This window comes from Ammospiza caudacuta, chromosome 5 (assembly GCF_027887145.1).
Source record: "Ammospiza caudacuta isolate bAmmCau1 chromosome 5, bAmmCau1.pri, whole genome shotgun sequence".
In the NCBI taxonomy this organism is placed as follows: domain Eukaryota; kingdom Metazoa; phylum Chordata; class Aves; order Passeriformes; family Passerellidae; genus Ammospiza; species Ammospiza caudacuta.
The window spans coordinates 65304044-65325104 of NC_080597.1; the positions used below are offsets into that span (position 1 = coordinate 65304044).

General features: G+C 39.7%; 1 protein-coding gene across 1 annotated transcript in view; it reads left to right on the plus strand.

Annotated features, from left to right (window-relative positions):
- Nucleotides 1-21061, plus strand: part of RELN (reelin) — a 240566-nt gene that overhangs the window by 91735 nt on the left and 127770 nt on the right. Inside the window, exons 9-10 of the mRNA XM_058805958.1 lie at nt 13484-13580; nt 16552-16792. Coding sequence (XP_058661941.1) covers nt 13484-13580; nt 16552-16792 — 338 coding nt within the window. The remainder of the gene's footprint in view (nt 1-13483; nt 13581-16551; nt 16793-21061) is intronic.

Genomic DNA, 21061 nt, shown 5'->3' on the forward strand with positions numbered 1-21061 from the left:
ACTGATAGAAGCCAGCAGGAGCCAGGGGACTGCTGCTGAGCTCAGCAATACTTGGCTTTAGAATCCAGTTTCCAGCTTATTCCCCAATGTCCGATTTAATCATAACCCTATTTAGGGATTGATCCAAGGGAATTGCTTTTTATTTTAAAGAATGTTTACCACTTTCTATCAGCCATGGAATAGCTTAAGCTGTAGTCTTTTGAGGGTGTCTTTATGTTAAATTTGTCACATAGCTTTAGCTTTATTAAAGAGTGCACATGTTAATTTCTCTTGCCACTAATTATCAGATGGAATTTTGTCTTTGCAGTTATATAGGCAGTAGAGAACTAGGAAATGAAGCTAAAAATTCTGAAGCTAAATTCTGGTTTCACCATGAATTCCAGATCCTTTTAAACTCTGGTCAGGGAGGGTAACAGACTAGTGAATTTTTCATTAGTTGATATTCTGTGTGGTTTCCTTCATGCATCATGTATTTGGTAGTTTTGCTCTTTAAAGGCCAAGGCAGTTGGAAAGATGCACTTAATAAGAAAGCTTAATTAGAATGAAAAGGTAATTAGTAAGGCATTTGCAGCACACAGGACAACATTAATGTGCATTTTCTTTTCTGAATGAGAGGAACTTGTCTGTCATGCAGCATCCACTCAGAGCTGGTCCAGGGCTGGGGTGATGTTTACACTCATGCACTCTGTGCCCAAGTGTGCAGAAAATTTTGATTACTGCAACTGTCTTAATCACCTATCACTACATTTCTCCAAGACCCAGCACTGACACGTCTAGCAGTTTCCTTAATGTTCAGTGGGATTGTTAATGGAGATATTTAAAGCAATGCCTTTGGGCTCTCTCAGGCCAGAACATCTGATTCAACAGCTTGGGAATTGCAGGATATTGCACAAAAGCCTCTGGACTCAGCTGCCACACAACATTAGTGTGATTCATTAGCTGAAATATTCTCTATCTCCAAATCTGAGCCTTTTCCCTATTACAGCGACCTGAGTGGGTCGCTGGGGTGAGAGAGACGGACGAGAATCTTGTTTCTTGATCAAAAGGCTGAATTTATTGATATATGATATATAATACATTATAACTATGCTAAATAGAATAAAGAGAGAAGTTGCAGAGGCTGCTAAGCTAAGCTAAGAATAGAATAGAATCTAAAACAAAGTTCTGTGTCCCGGGACTCTGTCCCAGCTTGCTCCTGTGATTGGCCCTTAATTATAACACATGGAACATGAACCAATCACAGGTGCATCCTATTGCATTCCACAGCAGCTGATAACAATTGTTTACATTCTTCTTCTGGGGCCCTTGGCCCTTGCTTCCCAGAAGATGCAGAAATCTGAAAGAAAGGATTTCTATGAAAAAATGTCTGCGACATTTCCCCTCAGCTGCATCCCTGGGCTTCCCCAGGGTTGAATGTGCTCTGTCATTCACATGGACCACTGTGGTGGAAGGTGACTCTTTGTACTGAGAGACAGCAACTGAGCTAAATACAGGCAGAAAGAGACACCAAACCCCATGGGAAGAAGAGGAAAGGCTTTCAGGAAGCAATGGCAAGGTGTGAGGTGTGCAGGCTGTTGTGCTGTGTTGTTCCTTGGGTGTTCTCCCCAGCAGGTGCTCTGGAGGCAGAGTGGGCTCTGCATGGACATTTCAGCACTGGCAGGTGCTTCCCATCCCTCCCTCCTCTGCAGGGCCTCTGCTGCAGCTGGAGATGCTGTGATGAGCATCAACATCAACACCCAGCCTGGCCTCCAGGGAGGTGCTCCTTGGAGCCATGTGTGAAACAATGTGAAAATTGTTAATGGAAAATAATGCCTTGAAAAACTGGGTTCCACGGCTCTCTCCTTATGTCTTAGTATTACAAGATCATTTCTGGCTGTTTAGCAGTATTTGAAAATGAGAATAACTTGGTAGGGAAACCTCCCATTTTTCAGCTTTGCTATGAAAATTCCTTCACATTCCTCTGAAAACAGGATGACTTTGTCAGTATCATATACTGGTTAATACTTAATGTTTGTAAAGCACAGTCCTACCGTAAAATTGCTTTCCCTTCAACTTTCATGTCATTGTCACAGAGATCCTCTGTCATTACTAGAGCAAATTAGCAACTCTTCTTCCCCCCTAATTTTCGAAAAGAAATCTAACCTTCCTATTATTTTACATTAAACCAAAATTGGTTTCTGGGGGAAAGGGTTTTTTATCTTCTGAGAAGGAATACACCTTCAAATATAAGAAACATTTGGCAGTTCAGCTCTGTGTCTCAAGGATCAAGCCATTAGTCTTGCAAACAAAGAAATAGACACAGGTTCAAAAGCTTTTTGCTTTATTTGGAGATAAAGCTTGGATTTGGCCTCTCCCTTTCAAAATATTATTACAACACACTTTTGCAAAAGTTGGGTTCCCTAATCTGTTAGGATTTACTTTGAATCAACCATTAATCCTTATTTTCAGTCCCCTTCAAAACTACCTTTGTATGGCAAATAGGTCACCTGCAGGATTTAAAAGCTGTTTGCAATCATAAACCATCTTTCCCTAATTGATTATGAGTGACCTGAGTTATGGTCACTTCATATGTGTGATATTGGTGTATATGCTTATCTTGACAAATGGAACCTCTTACAAGACTCTCAATATGATGCAAAATACTTTTCCTGCAAAAAATAAAATAATAAAACCTGTCCCTACACTGTTGGTGGACCCTGAGAATACCACAGAGCTGGCAAGGAAGGGTTTCTCTCTGAGATCATTATTTGGCATTAACAGGAGGACTTGGAGATGCATTGGCACAGGTGATCTCCGGTGCCTGAAGGCTGCCAGGCTTTGGCACTGGAAATTCTTTAGGCATCTTCACTGCATGGATCATATGCTTAATGCCTTAGCTATTGCTAAAGAAAAGACTTGACATGAATAAAATCTAGCACATCAACCTTCAGCAAAAACAGTTTTCAGTGAGGTTTTAGCATCAGGCTTTAATTTGTGAGAGTGCTTTGTGATTTTGCCAGATGGACTCTGTTTGTCCTCTCAGGAAAATCCCAGTAGATATTATCCAGAAGATGGGTCACTCATGTGGTGATTTGCTCACTGGTCTGGAACCACAAGCATTTGGATCTTACTTGTAGATTAAGAATGGCCCTTTTTTCCCTGTGCTTGTGGGATAGAATAGAATAGGACCATTTCAGTTGGAAGGGACTGACAATGAGCAGCCACCCAACTATTTCAGGGCTGACCAAGAGTTATAGATTGTTGTTAGCTTTAACATCATCCAGTCACTTCTCTGACATCTATTGCACCTTCCATTGTTCCAAATTATTTGACCAAGTTAATTGTTGATTAAGCATTTGACAAGTATTCCATAGAGGGTTCCACATGTATTAAATTAATCTATTCCAATCACCAACAATACCTGCCAGAAATTTATCAATGTCCCTTAATAGCTTTCTAATGGAACCCTATAGTAAGGGTAAATGAATATGTCTATTGGTTTTAATGTGGTTAACATATGATTTAGAAATATTACTATTGGTATTCAACTATTCAGGACTTTTTAGTAATTCAGGGTGCAAAGATGTTGCTAGGGGTGATTTTCATTCTATAGTACCCACTTTTTCCCCATTTTCTATCTTCCTCCAAAGGAAATGAAATGCCAAACTCTCTGCTTTTACATACATAAATATTTCATTGGCAATCTTGCAGTATAATCACTTAAACCAGTAACAGAAGTAATAATTTCCCCAATCTTGTTCAACACACTTTCTACTCTTGCAACTTTATTTTCTGGTTGAGTAATAACCCCTGTCTTCACTTCAAATTTCCTGAGCTTTTAAAACCCATCAGACCATCAGTTGTACTTAACTGCAGAGTAATTGTATTACCTGTGGTGCCTTTACATTTATACTGTCATGTTTTTTAAGTGGTGAGGTGGATGTGCAATGCACATTTCTATGTGGCTTAGTTTATTTACAGTCTGTTTTTAATGCTGCTGATTTCACAGTCCTCTGTGACTGTAATTCAGAAAACTATTTAAAATCTGCTATTGATTGCTTTTAATTAGTTTATGAGTAAGGGTCACTGATTTGGATGCAGATCTTTGACATAATGATTCCTAAAGTATTTCCATGTCATGTGCTGCTTCACCCTAAGACATCAGGTTAGTGAATCATTAGCAGCAGACTTTATTTCTCTCCCTGAATTACCAAGGTCATGAGGATCTATGTGAAAACTGTTTTACTCAGAAAAATCCATGGCCTAATGGTCTTGGTGATGGTTGTTGAAGACAAAGCACGGATAGTGTTCATCACCTTTACAATGTGAAATGCAATTTTTTCCTTAAATGCTTATTTATTCCACTTATCATTTGTAGCAGCAATTTGCCTTTGTTACCAGTGTAGTCTTGCAGAATTAAACTATACAATTTATTTTATTATGTAGATAATGGAAACACTATTTTACCTTGATGTGTGCTCAATCTACAGATTATCATTATTACTGTTGTTATTATTATTATATCACCAGCATCATCATTAGAATTGTTGAATGTGCCCTTTGGATTAGTCCTTACCTGATAGGATTCTGTGCTTCAGAACTCACATTTACTTCTCTATTAACCTCAGCAAATAGAAGATCATGATGAGCAAAAAATAATCATGCAAAAATAAATAGTGCAGCTGATTCACTGAGCTCCATGTCTTTCTGTGGAGCAAACAGCAGTTTCTCACTGCTAGGGCTGTCCCATAGAGCAGCATCTGGAGGACTCTGCAGAGATGTGCATGGGGTGATGATCCCTTCTGCTTCCCACCAGAAATACCCCAATTCCACTTTGGCTCAGCCATGAGGACAATGATGATTACATCTGGCCTCATGTGACAGTCTGGAGACATTTATCATTTATGTTCTTATCATGTTTTAATTCAGATCTGGTGACAGCTGCTATATTGACAGTAGTGTTTTTATGCTGTTTATCCTCTGCTTGAATTCAGACCCCTCAACAGAACATTTCCAAACATGTTTTGCTATGTAGGTCTCAGCTTTGGCTGAAAGGAACCACTGCTGATCATTTTCTCTTAATTTCCATTTCTGTTTAGTCAGTTTTATAATTAGCAGAAGCTATTGGATGACTGACAAATGCCATAATAGCATTTTGTGGGACAGCCTCAGCATAACTGGATAGAGATTTCCTTCAGATTTGCTAGGAAAATTCACTCACACATCTCTAGAGAAATACCACAGTGAAAAATAAATCCCTTCTGAATTTAGCATGGAGGAGCACTTGATTGTGTAAATTCATCACTCTTGTTAGCTGAACACCAAAAAACCTCATAGAGTCAGCTGTGGTCCCAAATGTTTCAGGTATGTTGAGCCACCTCCCTTGCTTCAGTCACCTGCATGGAGGATTTCCCTCAGTCACACAAATTTCTTTCTCCAGTGCCTTCCAGGTTTCCTGTGCAGGGGTGGCACATCCACACAGCTGTGTTCATAGTGGTACCAGCAGGGAGGGGCAGTTCTGCTGGCCACAGATTCATTGTTACTGGAGTTAGATTCTGTCCCTTCTGAGCAACAAGAGCACAGCATTAAAAATATTTGAACCCCCAGGTTGTTTTGTCCTAATTTCTTTCCTATACATTTTGGAAAAGCTTGAGAATTTAATATAGCTTAACTCAATACCAAAATTGGTGTCATTGACCATTCTGCATTTCTTCCGCTTGCTTCATTTCCCATTCTCTCCCAATAAAACAATGTGGTTATTTTTTGGTTTTGTTTTTTTGTTTTGTTTTGTTTTTGCTTGGCCACCCAAATTGTCATTTGCTATTGTTTGATATAAAACCTACTAATTTCCCTTTTCTGGTGGAAAAGCTGTTTGTGTTGATGCATAGGTTATACATTACATCTGATGTGAAAGAATAAGACAGGTAAGTAATATCATCAAGTACTCCTCACATAGCAGGTGGATATGTTTGGTGGTGTTTATTTATTTCGCTGAGTTTTACAAGAGGGGCTGCCTAGGTACTATCTAGATTGAAACCAGGGTTTAAAGTTGATGCTGTATTTGAAAGACATTTTAATGGCCTTGGGGCAAAATGATTTGTGTTGTTTTGGCTAGCCCAAGGTTACAATGAAATATTGTCTTTATTACTTCTGTAGCACGGTTTCTCAGCCACTGTTGGGAATTAAAATGTGAGCGTTAAAGATTTACTACCTGGAGAAAAGCAGGAAAGATGAAGAGCCTCAGGATTCAGATCCAGGGCAGGTGGCTGTGCCACCATCTTGCAGCCAAACGTGGGCCATTATGGAATTGGTCACTGCAAATAATAAATGCTGGATTACAGACAGACTCATCTTAATCCTGCTTATATTATTGTACACAGATAACACTTTTGTATGATTAAAAAGGTCCATTTTTTAATTAAACAACAAAGCATCTGTAGTTCCCAGGGTGGGGGGGGGCTGAGAAGCCCCCAGCTCAGCAAAACAGTCCTGGCTGTTCCTCCAGTGGGTGAGGGACTGAAAAATAAAAGCAGATAAAAATAGAAAAGCCCACCAGGAATTGTGAAAAACAGTTTTTACCAAGCTAATTATTTTCCACCTGCATAGGTAAAGGCAGGCATTTGAAGGCATTTAAAGGCAGGCAATCTGTTTTACCAGTTTTCAGAAAAGAGAGACACCTCAGTGCAGAGCTGTCTTGAGAAAAATTATTTCACAGATTTTCTTGGTGCCAGAGAATTTCCCTAAAGCAGCCAAGGAAAGGACTTTCATATCTGTATATTTAAGACAGCTCCTTTTACATTGGTTCTTGGGACCAATGTGTGTTTTCCACTGCCTCTAGACTGGACTGGCTGTAGGGATCTAAATAAAACTTCATCTATTTTCCTGCAGTATTTTAATACCTTTACCAACACCTTATGGTGCTCATTTGCTTGATTATTGGCCTTCATAGCTGGCTGCTAAACACAGTTACACAAAGCATCTCTTTCTATTTAGTGATATGTGTAAGTGTACTACTGAGCTACTTTCACATGTTATCATTTATATTTTGCCCAGCTCCATTGAAAGGTCACCCTCTCTTAAGGGACCTCCACATAATGTGACATTAACTCTTTAATGGCAATAATGCTGAATGGTAGAATGTGGGTACCCCAGTAGAAAATGCTCCCTGAACACGGGGGTTACTATTTTGTCAGACATCCAAGAGCAACTGCAAGTGTTTTGGGAGCATTAATGATGCTGCTATTTCAGTAGCTACAGCTCCTGGGTGTCCATTTCAGCCAGGTCTGGGCAAGTTTGCTCACTTTGCCTTCAGCAAGGTGTTTTGTTATGTGATGTTGGTGCACTTAAAAGCATGATTCAATTTAGCATCGTGTAATTATTTCTTTGGCAACAGGCTTCATACCCAAGCACAAACCTGCTGGTTGTATCTCAGAAAGAGACACTATAAATAGCTTTACATCAGAATAAATTGGACACTGGCATGAGGGAAATACAGCTTTCTGTTTGGCTTATTTTTCTCTCCTTAATGTTCTCAGCACCAAAAGCAATATGAATTGTGATCTGAGCTTGTTCATTAAAAGAGAACAAATTTGTGTGAGTGCAGGAAGTACATCAGATCTCTGAATATAAATAGACTAGGAGGAAGTTGAACCAGATAAGTATTTCCTCAGACTTCTCATCTACAGGAAATTAGCTGCATTAATTCATGAAAAGCACATTTGCTGTTATTGGGAATCCTGGCAGGAGGTGGATGGGAAGGGACCCGTGGGTGATCACCTGCTCCATGCTCCCACCAGGATCACACCTGGGCAAGGACAGCCTGCTCAGAGCCCCATCCTCCTCGGGTTTAGCCTCAGATTACCTTTTAGGATTTCATTTAGGAAGTTATTCTGATTGATTTTCTCAAGTGTATTTACTAATTATTCTTCTCCTCATCTTTCACAATTTTACAGTGGTGGCTTTTAGCCTGCTCGTCAATCCTTTAGTTTTATTTAGATGTAAATAACTACCCAGCATTTCTGAACTTGAACAACAGCCTAAATCTGCTAGTGGAACAAAAATTAGCTGCTCTCAGAAACCTGCAGAAAATAAATAGCTGAGACTTTATATTACAAAATTCATAATTCTCACTAATGCTAAAGTAGATGTGATTTTTATGAAAGGCAAGCACCATTGGCATTTGTTTCCTAGTGCCAGATATTTGTTTCAGATTGTTTATCAGAACACATACAAAACTACAGACAGTCAAAATCCTTTTCCCACAGGGGAAAGAAAAGCAGCCAGCAATAAAATTATTTGTTTCCATGAACAGATAGACAATGATTACAAAATACAATGCAGTTCTTACAGTTTTTAATTTGAATATTTTTACACTCAAAATGCCTCTTTGTATTCTGAATTCACTCTACAAATAAGGAAAAGCTGTTTAAAAAGTCTAAAGATCTAAAATGTCATCGTTGAAAATCATATTCATAACTAAATTCAAAGTTGTGACTTCAAAGAAAAAGAAAAGTGCTCTTGTGACCTTCTCTTGAGAAAATTTTCAGAAACAGAATGGAATGAACAGTGCATCGCATATTTTTGTATCAGTGCATCTTGTATATCCAGCACTAAATATTCTGTTTTTTAAAATGGTATAAACCATCTTCTTCTTGATCAAAAGCCTTTATAAACACACACCTAAAATTATCAGAACCCATGGACCATTCATTATACCTAACTGTATGGTTCATTACTTGGGAAAAAATTATTAGCAAGCCAGCCAGATTTGACCACTAGTCATTTATATTATCCAGTTTGGCTTAATTCAAGTGATATCACAAAATTATAATCCTTAGCAAACACTAATCATTATTCATCCCATTAACAAAATTAATAAATGCAATCTTGTAGCCTTAGATATAAGGGATTCTTCCCAGCGCCCTTTTTTTTTTCAGATTGCACTCAGGAGTCTGAATGCTGTTGAACCCTTCTGAATTTGAACCCTTCTGCACAATTTTTTATGAATCTTTCCTGTGCAGTTCCCATTAGACTGATTCTCCTTAAAGGCAGCATTAGATATCTCATCTGCTTATCCACAGAAGCACTCACAGGAGCTATCAAGGAGTTGTCAAGAGGCAGAGGACATCACATTCTATAAGGAGCAAAATATTGCTTCCCTTGCAGTGGCACCCAGTTTTATCTCAGCAAAACACCAGCTCTGATCAATGTTGTTAAGAGATCTTAGAGACCAACAGCTGTATGACTTGGGTTTCTGTAAATCTGACACAGTTGGAGGCAAAGCCGTAGTGAGAATTAATTTTGCCTGCCATTGTCAGCCTGGATACAAATAACTGAATATCTGGATACAAACAGCTGATATGTGGTGCCTTCATAACATCTCTCCTGAAATACTACACTCTCAGAGCTGCTCCCTTCATGGCACTTAAAAAATAAGGTAGCTAAAATATTCACCAGTATTTTAGATGGCCAAAATCACCTTAAGAAGACCTATAATTAAAAAATACAAAAAACCCATGACTGTTTCAGTTGGATATGCTGAGAGTGGGCAGTGCTTGTCAGGTCCTGGCTATGCGTTACCTGTCCTGTGAAACAAGAAGCAAAAAAATTGAGAAACATATTTTTGTTTCACTTTTCTATTCTTTCCTATTTAGCTAAGCAGAATTAACAAAGCAGTCATCAGGACATATTTAGCAATCCCATAGTCTGCCAGTCAAAACCCTCTTCTATTAGCATCAGTGCCTGGACTCAACTATAAGAAAATTTTGTTTTATTGAAATTTGGCTTAGGAAAAAAATCCAAACATGTGAAGCACCAGGCAAATAAATTAGTGTTTCAGAATATTCAGTAATATGGAAATGGCTGGGTTTTATAACAGAAGCTGCTCATAGTTTTTGATAACAGACAAAATTGCTGTTTGAGCTTCAAATGTATCATTTAAAATTAAATCCATGAAGGTTGTCTCTACTCTAGCTTTTCTCTGAAAGTTTTGGAAGTCTGTGAACATCAGATTAAAGTCTATCAAAAGGAGTAAAATAACTCCAAAGGAAGAAAATACTTTGTTCCTTAAACACAAGGACAATCTTGCCTTGTATATATGTGAAGAAAAAATTTGACTATTTATTGGGGGATGGTTTGGGGTGCCCCCTGTTCCCAAGAGGTAATTACACACGCAAGCCCTTAACATTGAAAGTATAATCCTAACTCTTAGCCAGATTTATCTAGCAATAACCTCACCAAGGCATCAATCTTGCTGTGACATACTCATCTTAAGGAATAAACAGCATTTTTTCTCTAATGCAGTAGCTTACTAACACAGACTTGTTTACAGTAATCATTGTGCAGGTTTTGCTACTCATTTTCAGGGCCTGGGCTTTCCTGATTGAAAGCAAACCAAACCTAATCTCATTCAAAAGGTTTTATGTACAACTTTTCCTTCAGAGGACAGGAAGGTGTGAATATTTATGGCATGATATCCTGCTCCTGCTTCTGTGCTCAGAGCTGACAAACTGTTTATTGCCATCTCTGGGAGCTGTGGGAAGGACACCTCCCTCCTGAGCTGAATTGGCCCCAATTCCTGTGATGTTATTACTTGAGTCCTGATCATATTTTTGTTCAGAAAGTCAGAATACAGCTTTGCTGGTCGAGGTAGAGGCAAGCATCCAAAAAGCAGATTTCTATTTTAAATAATCCTAGTTTAGGATTACTGAAACAACAGTGATAGGGACTAACAGCCCTAGCACTAAGTAATAGTAATATTGAAAGTAATATTGAAAATTATATTGAAAGGCAGGACTCACAAGACCATCTCAGTAAGCCCTGTCCTGTAGTGCAATTGCATGTTCACCCTCCTCCCTTTTCTTGGGGAGAAATTCCTAATGTAAACTAGGATGTGTATTAGTTTTGTAAAAGGTTCAAGTACCAGATCAATAATTTTAAATTTTTTTGTCAGTTTAAGTTTTGGAGAATTAGATAGATACATGAAAAATAATCTCAACATCTTATTATTTTGAGTCAAGAACATACAAAAAGAGGCTTTAAACACTGATAAAAACACATTTGTCATCACAGTCAGTAATTGCTTCTTGAAGACTTTCCCAAACTATCTTTAATCTTAATACAATCCACCCTGATGGTAAAAATAATAATAAACCCCAGCATTTGTCTCTCCTTTTCTTATTGTCTCAACTACTCTTTTTCCAGTATCAAAAGTGAAATCTTGCAAAGCCATCTCTTGAGTGGCCCCATTTCTTTTAAGCAACAACTTTGGTCCTCATTACATAGTTGAGGGTGTTCAGATCTAGGAGACAACATTTTTCATGTTGATTGTGCAGCAAATCTGGCCCTTTCCCATTTTTAAGCAGGACATTTCAACTTCACTTTGTTAAGAGCACTGTACCAAAAGTTGATTGTAACACTAACTGGAATGGCGCATGTTATAAAGTCTATATTACTGCTTATTTTTACTGTTTATGTTATTTTAATTTCTGCTGACATAAAACTCAGTATGTTGCTGTTTTACCTCACAGCCTCTGACTGGCCAAGGACATCAAGCTGGCTGTAGTTCCCTGATTTTTGAACTGGATTCCTCTAAAATAAAATGAACAAATGTGATTAAGGGTTGGAACTCCTAAATTCCACAGAAGTAGGAAGTGGCAGCAGATGTTGCTCAGTAAAGTAGACCATCCCAGCAGATGGGCAAATATGAAACGCAAAGGCTTTTCCTGACATCATTTGGTTTTAATATGATAGAAATAAAATGCCTTGTCAGTAAAATATAACCAGACAGTTGCTTTGTAGTCATTTTGGATACATGGCTGGTAATTCAAAGTCCTGCTGCCTTTGCAATATTAATTATTCTGTGCCTCTTTACAGCAAGAATACGTGTCAGACCAGCTGAACACGCCACATGCAGCTGTAGTGGCTTGGAAGTATCTGTTACTCCATTTGCAATTTAACATTAGTGAAAGACACAGGAAAACAACTTGGATAATTCCCAGGAATCTAGTTGATGTATCAGAGAAAATTTTAGACACAGGACTTCACCCCATGTTTTGGAATAGTTTTTCCCCTGTATAGGTTTGTGGTGTGTGTCTCAGAGTAGAAAAGCAGTTCTGTAGGGCTGAGAGCTGTGAATGTGAACTGCCTCAGGGGAGTTGGGGCTGCAAGCTTTGTGCTTAATGACATATGTTCCCATTAAAATGTGTAAGTTGTTCTCTTGTACAAGTGGTTAACACCTTTTTAATCAGGCCATTTATTTATTTTACAAAAATAAGCACCCCGGGTTGCAAAATGATACTATTTTACTGTCAGCAGCATGTATATACATTTATACATATATTAAAATATGTATTTACACAACTTTCAGTGTAAATGAATGAATCTGAGACACACACTAGCATAACATACTACTTGTGGCACATATAATACATATTTCTAGTGTGAGCAAAGCTGTGGTACTCACTCAGTAGTATCCTGATGGCATCAGAGATGCTGTTTAATAGAGAGCTGCTTCTCTTAAAAACGGCAAGTACATGATGTCTGCTGCTTTCAATCTCACCTGCTTATGACATTGTGTCTTTGGAGCAAAGGCTAGGATGTGTCTGTTTCACTGAGCATCACATTTTCTGAGATGGATGAATTATCTGGTGTCTGAGGAAAAATAGCATTTTTAGTGTGTTTAATTACAGCCCAGGTTGTTTATCTTGTTTTCTGGGATGAACTTCTCAATCTTGTTTTCATCTTATTTTGACTGCCCCATGTATTAATTGTTAAGCTCATCTTTTGTGACAACACCCAGAAAGCACCCTTTTATAAATCAAAAGTAAATATATTACCCTACCTTGCAGGGGTGCCATAAGGCTTAATTAGTTCATTTTTGTAAAGTGTTCTGATATTCCCAGATCAGTATCAAGTGTTTGTTATTAATTATAGGATCTAGGGAGTATATTGGATGATTTCTTAATTTAATTTCCTTCAGGCAACCTTAAAATAACTAATTTTGTAATATCTTTGTTCTTTTAAATTCCTAAATCACATTTGCTCTGGGCTCAAATAATTCTGTATATATTTTCCTCTCACTGTATTTTTATTTCTAGACTTTTATTTATACAGTAATATGAAAAACAGTCTTTTACTATTTTCCCTGTGAATTCTGCTATGTGGATTATTCTCGATTAAGAAGGTTTTGTTTAAACATTAGCTGGTGGGTTTCTTCCTGCAGTTGGGGGTGTTAAGTAATTTACTTGGCTTCCCCTGGGAAATTTGCAGAGATTACATGGCACTGCTGTGATTTATCATTTCTACTTTATTTCTGACTCATAAAGCATGCATTATTTTGTGTTTACTTTCAGCAACAGATCACAGGAAATTTCATCATCAATCAAAGCACTTTAAAATGGGCAGAAGTGATAAGGTGACAAAGGCACAGTCATCAACTGTGGTTATTGGAGAATCATTTCTGCTTCATTGTGTGGTAACACTCCTCATTTCATTGCTTCCCCAGGATCGGGCTCGTGTCGCTTCAGTTACTCAGATCCCAGCATCACGGTGTCCTACAGCAAGAACAGCTCTGCAGATTGGACTCAGCTGGAGAAAATTAGGTTTGTTACAGCTCTTTAATAATTTTCATGTTTTCCAGCTGAGCAGGTGGTGTTTAAACCTGGCTCTTTCAAAACTTATTTGTTAACTTTTCAGTTCTCCTTGTTCATACAAAAGATGAGGGGTGAAATTCCTGGCTAATTGCAGAACTGCCACTAGGTTTGGTAAATCACAAATTCATCCATTGACTACATGGGAAGTGAGGAAGAGAATCATTCACACTTAAAATCCAACTCCAATAACCAGCAGGATCAAGTGCCTGAAAAACAAAACTTTGATGACTTTTTGCATTTTATCACCATTTTTAATATCAGCAAGGGACATATTTTATAATATTTCAAGTTTCTACTTTGGAAGATTAAAATGTTCAATAAAAACATTTTATAGTTTGATATGAACATTTGACTCTTAACACTCTTGTGATAACAAGATTATGACAAATAGTGCCTTGCTTTTAAACCAACTGGCATAGATGAAAATGCAAAGGATTATGAATGGAAAATTTAAATCTTTTTATCACAATATCCACACCTTTAAAGAGAGCCAGTGTCAAAGATGGATTTTTCTAAGACAGCATATTTTATTAAGTAATAGTAGGAAAGGCATTTTGTGCAACAGTATAAAAACATAATTATGCAACTGGGGAAGAAAAAGCTGTTATTTATATATAATGTACTCATGGCATCTCAGTGTGCCTTCCTGCATCCCTTCAGTGTCACTGCTGTACAACTGACTTGCTTGAGCCTGTTTTCAGTCCTTTGAGGCAAATTACAGAGCAAAAGGATCCTTAATTTCTGATGAAGAAGCAAAACTCTAGCTGGAAGGTTGTGTATTTCAGTATCTCATCCTCCAACTCCTTGTGGGAGTGGAACTACAATTTCATTGAAAAAAAACCCATAAATTTTAGTAAAACAAGTGGTGCTAATTCTTATCTCAGAAAAATATAAAGCAAGAGTCATTCACTGCAGGCACTGGAGTTGCCTCAGAGTAACCACACAACGCATTCCATTTTTCTCACATTGATGCAAAATTACACACCTAGTCCATAACATCAGCTCAGTTGCTCTCATAGCTCTGCAAGCCGGCAAACTTGAGAGTTGTGAGGATGCAAACAGAAACCCTTGAGACCAAATTTTTTTCTGAAGTTAATGTGCATGCAGCTTGACCTCTCCTTCCTCAACTTTGTTCCCGGAGCCAGCAGTAGAAAATAGGTCAATAGAGCAATGTCGTGCGAAGGGGAGAGGATGAATTATGGAAGGATGCTCGTTGCTGCTGTGCTCCCTGTGAATTGCAGCGTTATTTGAATGTGCCTCAGCAGATTTCACACGCAGCTCCAGGGAACACTGGGACAGGAGAATGAAGGGGAGGTGTTGTATTTTGTGGGTGGGATGCCAGCTCTGGGCTCCTGGGAGGGAGGGCAGAGATCCCTGGGGAGGGCAGTGCTGTGTGTGGGCTCTGGGAGCAAGGACAGCACCTCAGAGCAGCACTGCACTGCAGGGTGACAGACACAATGTTCAGCAAGGGCAGGGAGATCTGTGAGGGCACAGTCTGGGTGTGAATATGGGACAAATACAGTTGCATTTCAGCGTTTTGCTTTGCTTTTAAAAGAGGTGTTCCTCATTTTCTGCTACAAAAGGAAGCTATTGGTGCCCTTTTTCACTAAAGGCTCTGGATTGTCTCTGACAAACTATTCACCCTTAAAAGCATCACTACCAAGGCAAATAGAACATTGAGTAGCTGACATCTTGCAAGCCTCATTTTTGTAACTCCTTGCAGCCTGAGGTTTGAACAGAGCTGATTCACGTGCTAGGTGTTTGTTGAGGTTTAACCCCACCCAGCAGCCAAGCCCCACACAGACTCTCTCACTCCCCCACCAGCAGGACTGGGAAGGGAACTGGAGTGCTAAAAAACCGAATTCATGAGTTGAGATAGAGACACTTTAATAGGGAAAGCAAAAGTTGTGCAGACAAGCAAAGCAAAGCAAGGAATCATTTCACTGCTTCCCGTGGGCAGGCAGGAGTTCAGCCACCTCCAGGAGAGCAGGGCCCCATCACGTGTGATGGTGACCTGGGGGACAAGCACCATCACTCAAAACATTCCCCCTCCCTCCTTCTTTCCCCACTTTATACACTGAGCATGGTGTCACATGGTCTGGAATCTCCCTGTGGCCAGTTGAGGTCACCTCCCCCAGCCTCCCATCATCCCCAACTTCTTCTGGGTGAACCTCAATCCTTTCACTGCTCTCTGAAGAGCTCAAGGCCTTGATCATTGCCCAATAGTAATGCTCCAGGTCTGACTCTCCACCCCTCATTCTGTATTTTCAGCAACAAGACAGAGGACAAACGGATTGTTTCTTCTGTATTGTTCTTGAAGCAGAACATGGAAAGAAGGACAACCTGGCCCTCCCCATGCACAGAACTATCCTGACAGCAGGGGTGTGGGATTGGAAGGATGTGTTTGTCAGAGAAAATTCCTAGCTTTTCTCTCCAGCCATTCTCCTCCATGCAAATCTTAAGAGACTGAGACATCAGAAATCATCAGATTATTTTGATGAAGCGAAAAATCAAATTTTGTGAGACCAGTTTTTCTAATGAGCTTCCCTAACATTTTCTTTTGGCCATGCCTGCAAAATAGCTGACAATTCCAAGTCACCATCTGTGACCAGCACTGAGCATGGATGTGGTCCTGCTCTGTCCTATCCTCCTGCTCTCCCAACACCTGCAGTGATCTGTGGTTTATTGCCTTATCCTGCACTCTCTCTGAAGCCAGGCTGCCTGTTTGGGCTGGATGTGCCCTGCCTGACACAGTGGGACTCTGCCTCAGGGCACGTATTTTCTGATCTCCACAGAAGCTTTATCAGCATACCAGGGATGTTAGCACAAGCATGTCACACCTAGAAAATGTGTTAATTGAGGGAAAAGTGTTCCTGACTATGGCTTAAAATTGGTCTAATTGCCTATCCTTGTTTTTCAGTGCCCCTTCCAACATCAGCACAATCATCCACATCTTGTACCTTCCTGAAGATGCTAAAGGGGAGAATGTCCATTTTCAGTGGAAACAGGATTATGTTCTTGCTGGTGATGTGTATGAAGCCTGTTGGGCATTGGACAACGTCCTGATCATAAATGCTGCTCACAGAAAAGTTCTGTTAGAAGATAATCTGGATCCTGTGGATACTGGCAACTGGCTTTTCTTTCCTGGGGCCACAGTTAAGGTCAGTCTGATTTTCCATGACTTAATGTTATTATTACTCTTGTAAGTAGAAGACAGTAACACCTAACCAAACTGTGATCATAAGAGTGTTCAGGCAACTCCATCTGCTTCTAGCATTGGGCTCCTTTTAGCTTTGTTTTTACACTTTCTCTATCCCATTGGGGCCCTCCAAAACAATGCAACTTTTCTGCCATGACCAAAACCAAATGTCATTTATACTGTCATGTCAAAGATCATGAAACAGAAAATGAAAAACAGCTTCCTTTCAGCAAAACAGTGCAATATTTTTGAAACTAATTCAAAAATAATAATTCAAGTCTTTCTGTTAGATATTTTACATACCTGCTTTTTAACTTGATCTTGTTCAGCTACAGCTACTCACTTCACAAATCATCCCAAAAAAGTAAGGTTTCCTACTTTTTCTGTCTGTGAATATCCCATCCCCATTGCAGCACAAATTTGGGTGGTGGCTGCTCCTTAAGATTCTCTTTTTCAGTATGATCCTGTCTTGCTATTTGAGACGCAGCAAGACCAAGATCCGTTCTACCTTGAGAAAAATTCTAAGGAGCCCAACAAGATCCCTGTGCACAGAGTACCTTCACATGCAGATTTTTTCAGTATTTGTATAACAGTTGGATCCTTGCTGTCTATGTTTCAAAGCAGACAGAAGTTCAACAGCTGATGACTTTCTGGTTTCATCCTATTTTCATTCACAAAATCAGTTTTGATGTCAGGGTTCATTTACGATGCTGTTAATGGTTTTGGCAATTGCACAGGAAACAGATGTTGAATACTGAGGGCAGTAAGAGTTTGGTTTTGGCCTCATCCTTTTCCCACAGAACCTGATACAAATGGCTTCAAATTAACAGTTTAAGACATAAATATTCCCACTAATCTACTAATCATAGTGCCATCTTATTAACTCTTTTTTTTTTACTTCAGCAGGGTCATTTAAACTACATTGGCAAAGTTTTTACACAAGGTTTTAGAATCAAATAACATCCAATCGCATAGTATTTAATGAATATTATGTGATTGGTTAACACTTGTTGTTTTGCCAGTCTTATCTCTGGATTTTGAAATCCAGCCCACAGATGTGAAGGTGTGAAAGAAAAGCAAGGGTTAATGTACCACGGGCACTGTTACTTTTCTCAGTTGTCCAAGCCTAAACACTGATTGCTCTTTCTGAAACATGTATGAACAATATCTAAATTTCAACAAATAACTCTCTTTTTTTTTGTTGCTGTTTATATGATTTTTTTGTTGTTGTTGTTGGTTGTGGAGGTTATTTTGGGGTTTGTTTAGTTAAACTCAGCTAGTTTGTGCCAATACACAGCTAGGCACTTATGAAAGACAAAGGACCTAAACCTGGAGATCACTGAGAGTTTCTAGACAGAAATCCCATCAAGGTCAAGCCTTTTATGTGACATGAGTGAGGTTTCACCAACCTGACATTCCTCCAAGCTCATCTTCTGTTTCAGGTACAAGTGAAATGTGCAAATGCCTGTTTCCAGCTGACCTCTGCCTCTGTGTAGCCATTTACACTAGGCTGAGGCTGTGTGTGTGTAAGCACCCTAGATTAAGGCTATGTTTGAGGCAGGCCTTTAATTCTTCATGGGACCCTGCAGTGTGTCTGTATTGTCACCAGAGCACTCCTTCACTCTTTTCATTTTTAGCTCTTGCTGCAGTCTTCCTCAGATTTTCAGGAACAACCTTGCCAAATATAATTTGAACAGATTTTGCAATGTGAATTTCATGTTATGTCAAATGTAAGACTATAAATTGGGTCAAGATTTACATCAGATCAGCATAAAACCTGTCGTAGCATTCTAACACCAAGAACAAATTTTTTGACTTTTTTTTTTGCTTTTCATATTTGGAATATTATATACGTTTTACAAAATCTTTTATTGTTTTCTTTAAAACACCTCTAATCTCAGTTCATCACAAACATAATATTTTATATAAGGAGAAAGGTAAGAATCTTTGTAGATTGTGCTAATGACATTAAGTATGGCATAGAGGAAGGCTTTAGGAGATTTCTCTATCATTGCCAAAGTCACTGGCACACAGAATAATGTTTGAGAAACCCTAACAGTGTTACAGGGGTAGCTTCCATCACAGATAATTCTAGTTCCCTTTTTTCTACAAGTCTTTTTGCTTCCCAGGCAACAGGAACTTGCTAAATAGTCCTGATCCTTGTTCACAAAGTCTGTACAGCAATTTAATTTTTTTCTATATATTTTTACTGAGGGATCAGCAAAGTGTGGTCTCATAGCGGCCTGCAGCTTCCCCATGGAAGCAGAGGGGCAGGCACCAATCTCCTCTCTGGTGGCCAGGGATAAGGTCTGAGGGAATGACAAGAAGCAGTGTCAGGGGAGGTGTAGGCTGGCTGTGAGGAAAGGATTCTTCCCCAGAGGGTGTTTGGGCTGGCTCTGAAGAGGCTCCCCAGGGCAGGGGTCACAGCCCCTGCCTGACACAGCTCAAGGGCTTGAACAATCCTCTCAGGCATGTGGTGAAATCCTTGGGATGTCCTGGGCAGGCCAAGAGCTGGACTCTGATAATCTCAGTAAGCACCATACAACTCAGGATATTCTGTGATTCTATGCAGTTTCATTGCTGCCTCCTGCTGCCTTTTCTAACTCTCACCTATGTGCCTGAAGTTCCCATTTTCACTGTCACAATGCTGAACTTCATTCCAGTCTCACAAGACCTTTTCTCTGATACCCAAGCCTGTTTGTGCCATACAAGTTTCAATTCATATCCTTCCATCCTCTCTCAATTTATATTTTAGAAAAACTAGCCTTACAAATATTTCTTGAGGATCTAACATGTAAGATTAGGTCATTAGACCCTCTCTGTCCTTGACAGCAAATGACACAGCTGAGTGTGCATCCACAGGCAGATGCTCTCCTCACAGAGGAGTGGTGTCATCCTTGCTGCCTGCTGAGTCCCTGGCTCATCTTTGAGGGTACATCCCTTGAAGATAACACCATTGGAATGGACAGTGAGAGTATTACTGAGAAATTTGCAGCAATGTGTTCACTCACTCCAGTCTGGTGGGTTTGGATGCTGTGTTCTCAATAAACACTGTGGGAACTTTCCTGTGCCCAGCTTGGGAAGCAGTTTCTCCTCCTCTCCCAGTCTGCCTGAGCTTGGCCCAGGGATTTCCTTGCATTTCCTGCTGCCCTCAGGAGCAGTTACTGCTCCTTTGGAAGCACATGGCTGGTTGCAGACACAGCTGGACCTGGCTACTGAGACAGGATGCAAGCTGAGAGATAATCCATTGAGCTTGTGTGTCTTGGTTCCAAAGAAGACAGCAAAAGGCAAGAGAGAGGCTGTTATCAAGGCCAAGCAACCCTTAGGAGATTAATTGGATCCACTGAACGTGTTTATCTGTGTCGGGCTGTGTGGAAGGGTGTTGAACAGGATAAATTCCTGACTGGGCTTCAAGATTTCCAGTGACAGCTCTGAGCATGAGCATGGTCAGGATGATGCTCTGGTGGTTGAGATTGCTGAAATGAATGGAAGAATGCTGTACTTCTGTCAAAAATGCTCCTTGGAGCTCTACTCCTGTGTAACAGAAACCCAATTTCAGCTTTCATTGGGCACTTGATATTGTCTATTTGACCAGAAATTGCTGAGCTTTGAGGTACAGCATTTAGAAATTCTTTTGTTTTCTCTGATTGTCCTAGTCCAAAATTGGTCGTCCAAACTCTAAAACTAATTTTAAGAAGGGAGACAACCTTAGTAGCCTTTGAGTTTTTGTTTCTGCAATGTTTAATTGCACAGCAATAACATTGAGACCAAACCACCTGTCTCTGGAATTTTTCCACATTGGGAAAGAGCAGAATGGATGGTTTCAGACACCAGCCGGACAATGTATCTGGTGGTGGTGTGTTAACCCAGTGACACTTTTCATCTTTGAGAAGAGTCAAGTTACAGAATTGCTGTCTCACAGTATTTGCAGCCACTCTTCCTTTGGGGGCTGGAGGTTGCCATCCAGCTGGACAGCTTGGTTTGTTTGGTCTGCAGGGTTTGGGGACTACACCTGAGGCTGATTGTTGGTGCTGAGCTCTGTGTGTGCAGCCTGGCTTGGGATGGGGCAATGGGGGCAGGTGTGTGCCAGCCTCACTGAGCACCTTGTGTTTAGCACTAGGGAATGGTAACTGATCTATGTTATTTACTACTGTGGGCATGACCAATAAACCCTGAAAATATTCCAATCCCTGTATCCTGATTCAGTAGGCTCTTTAAATAACAGGTCATC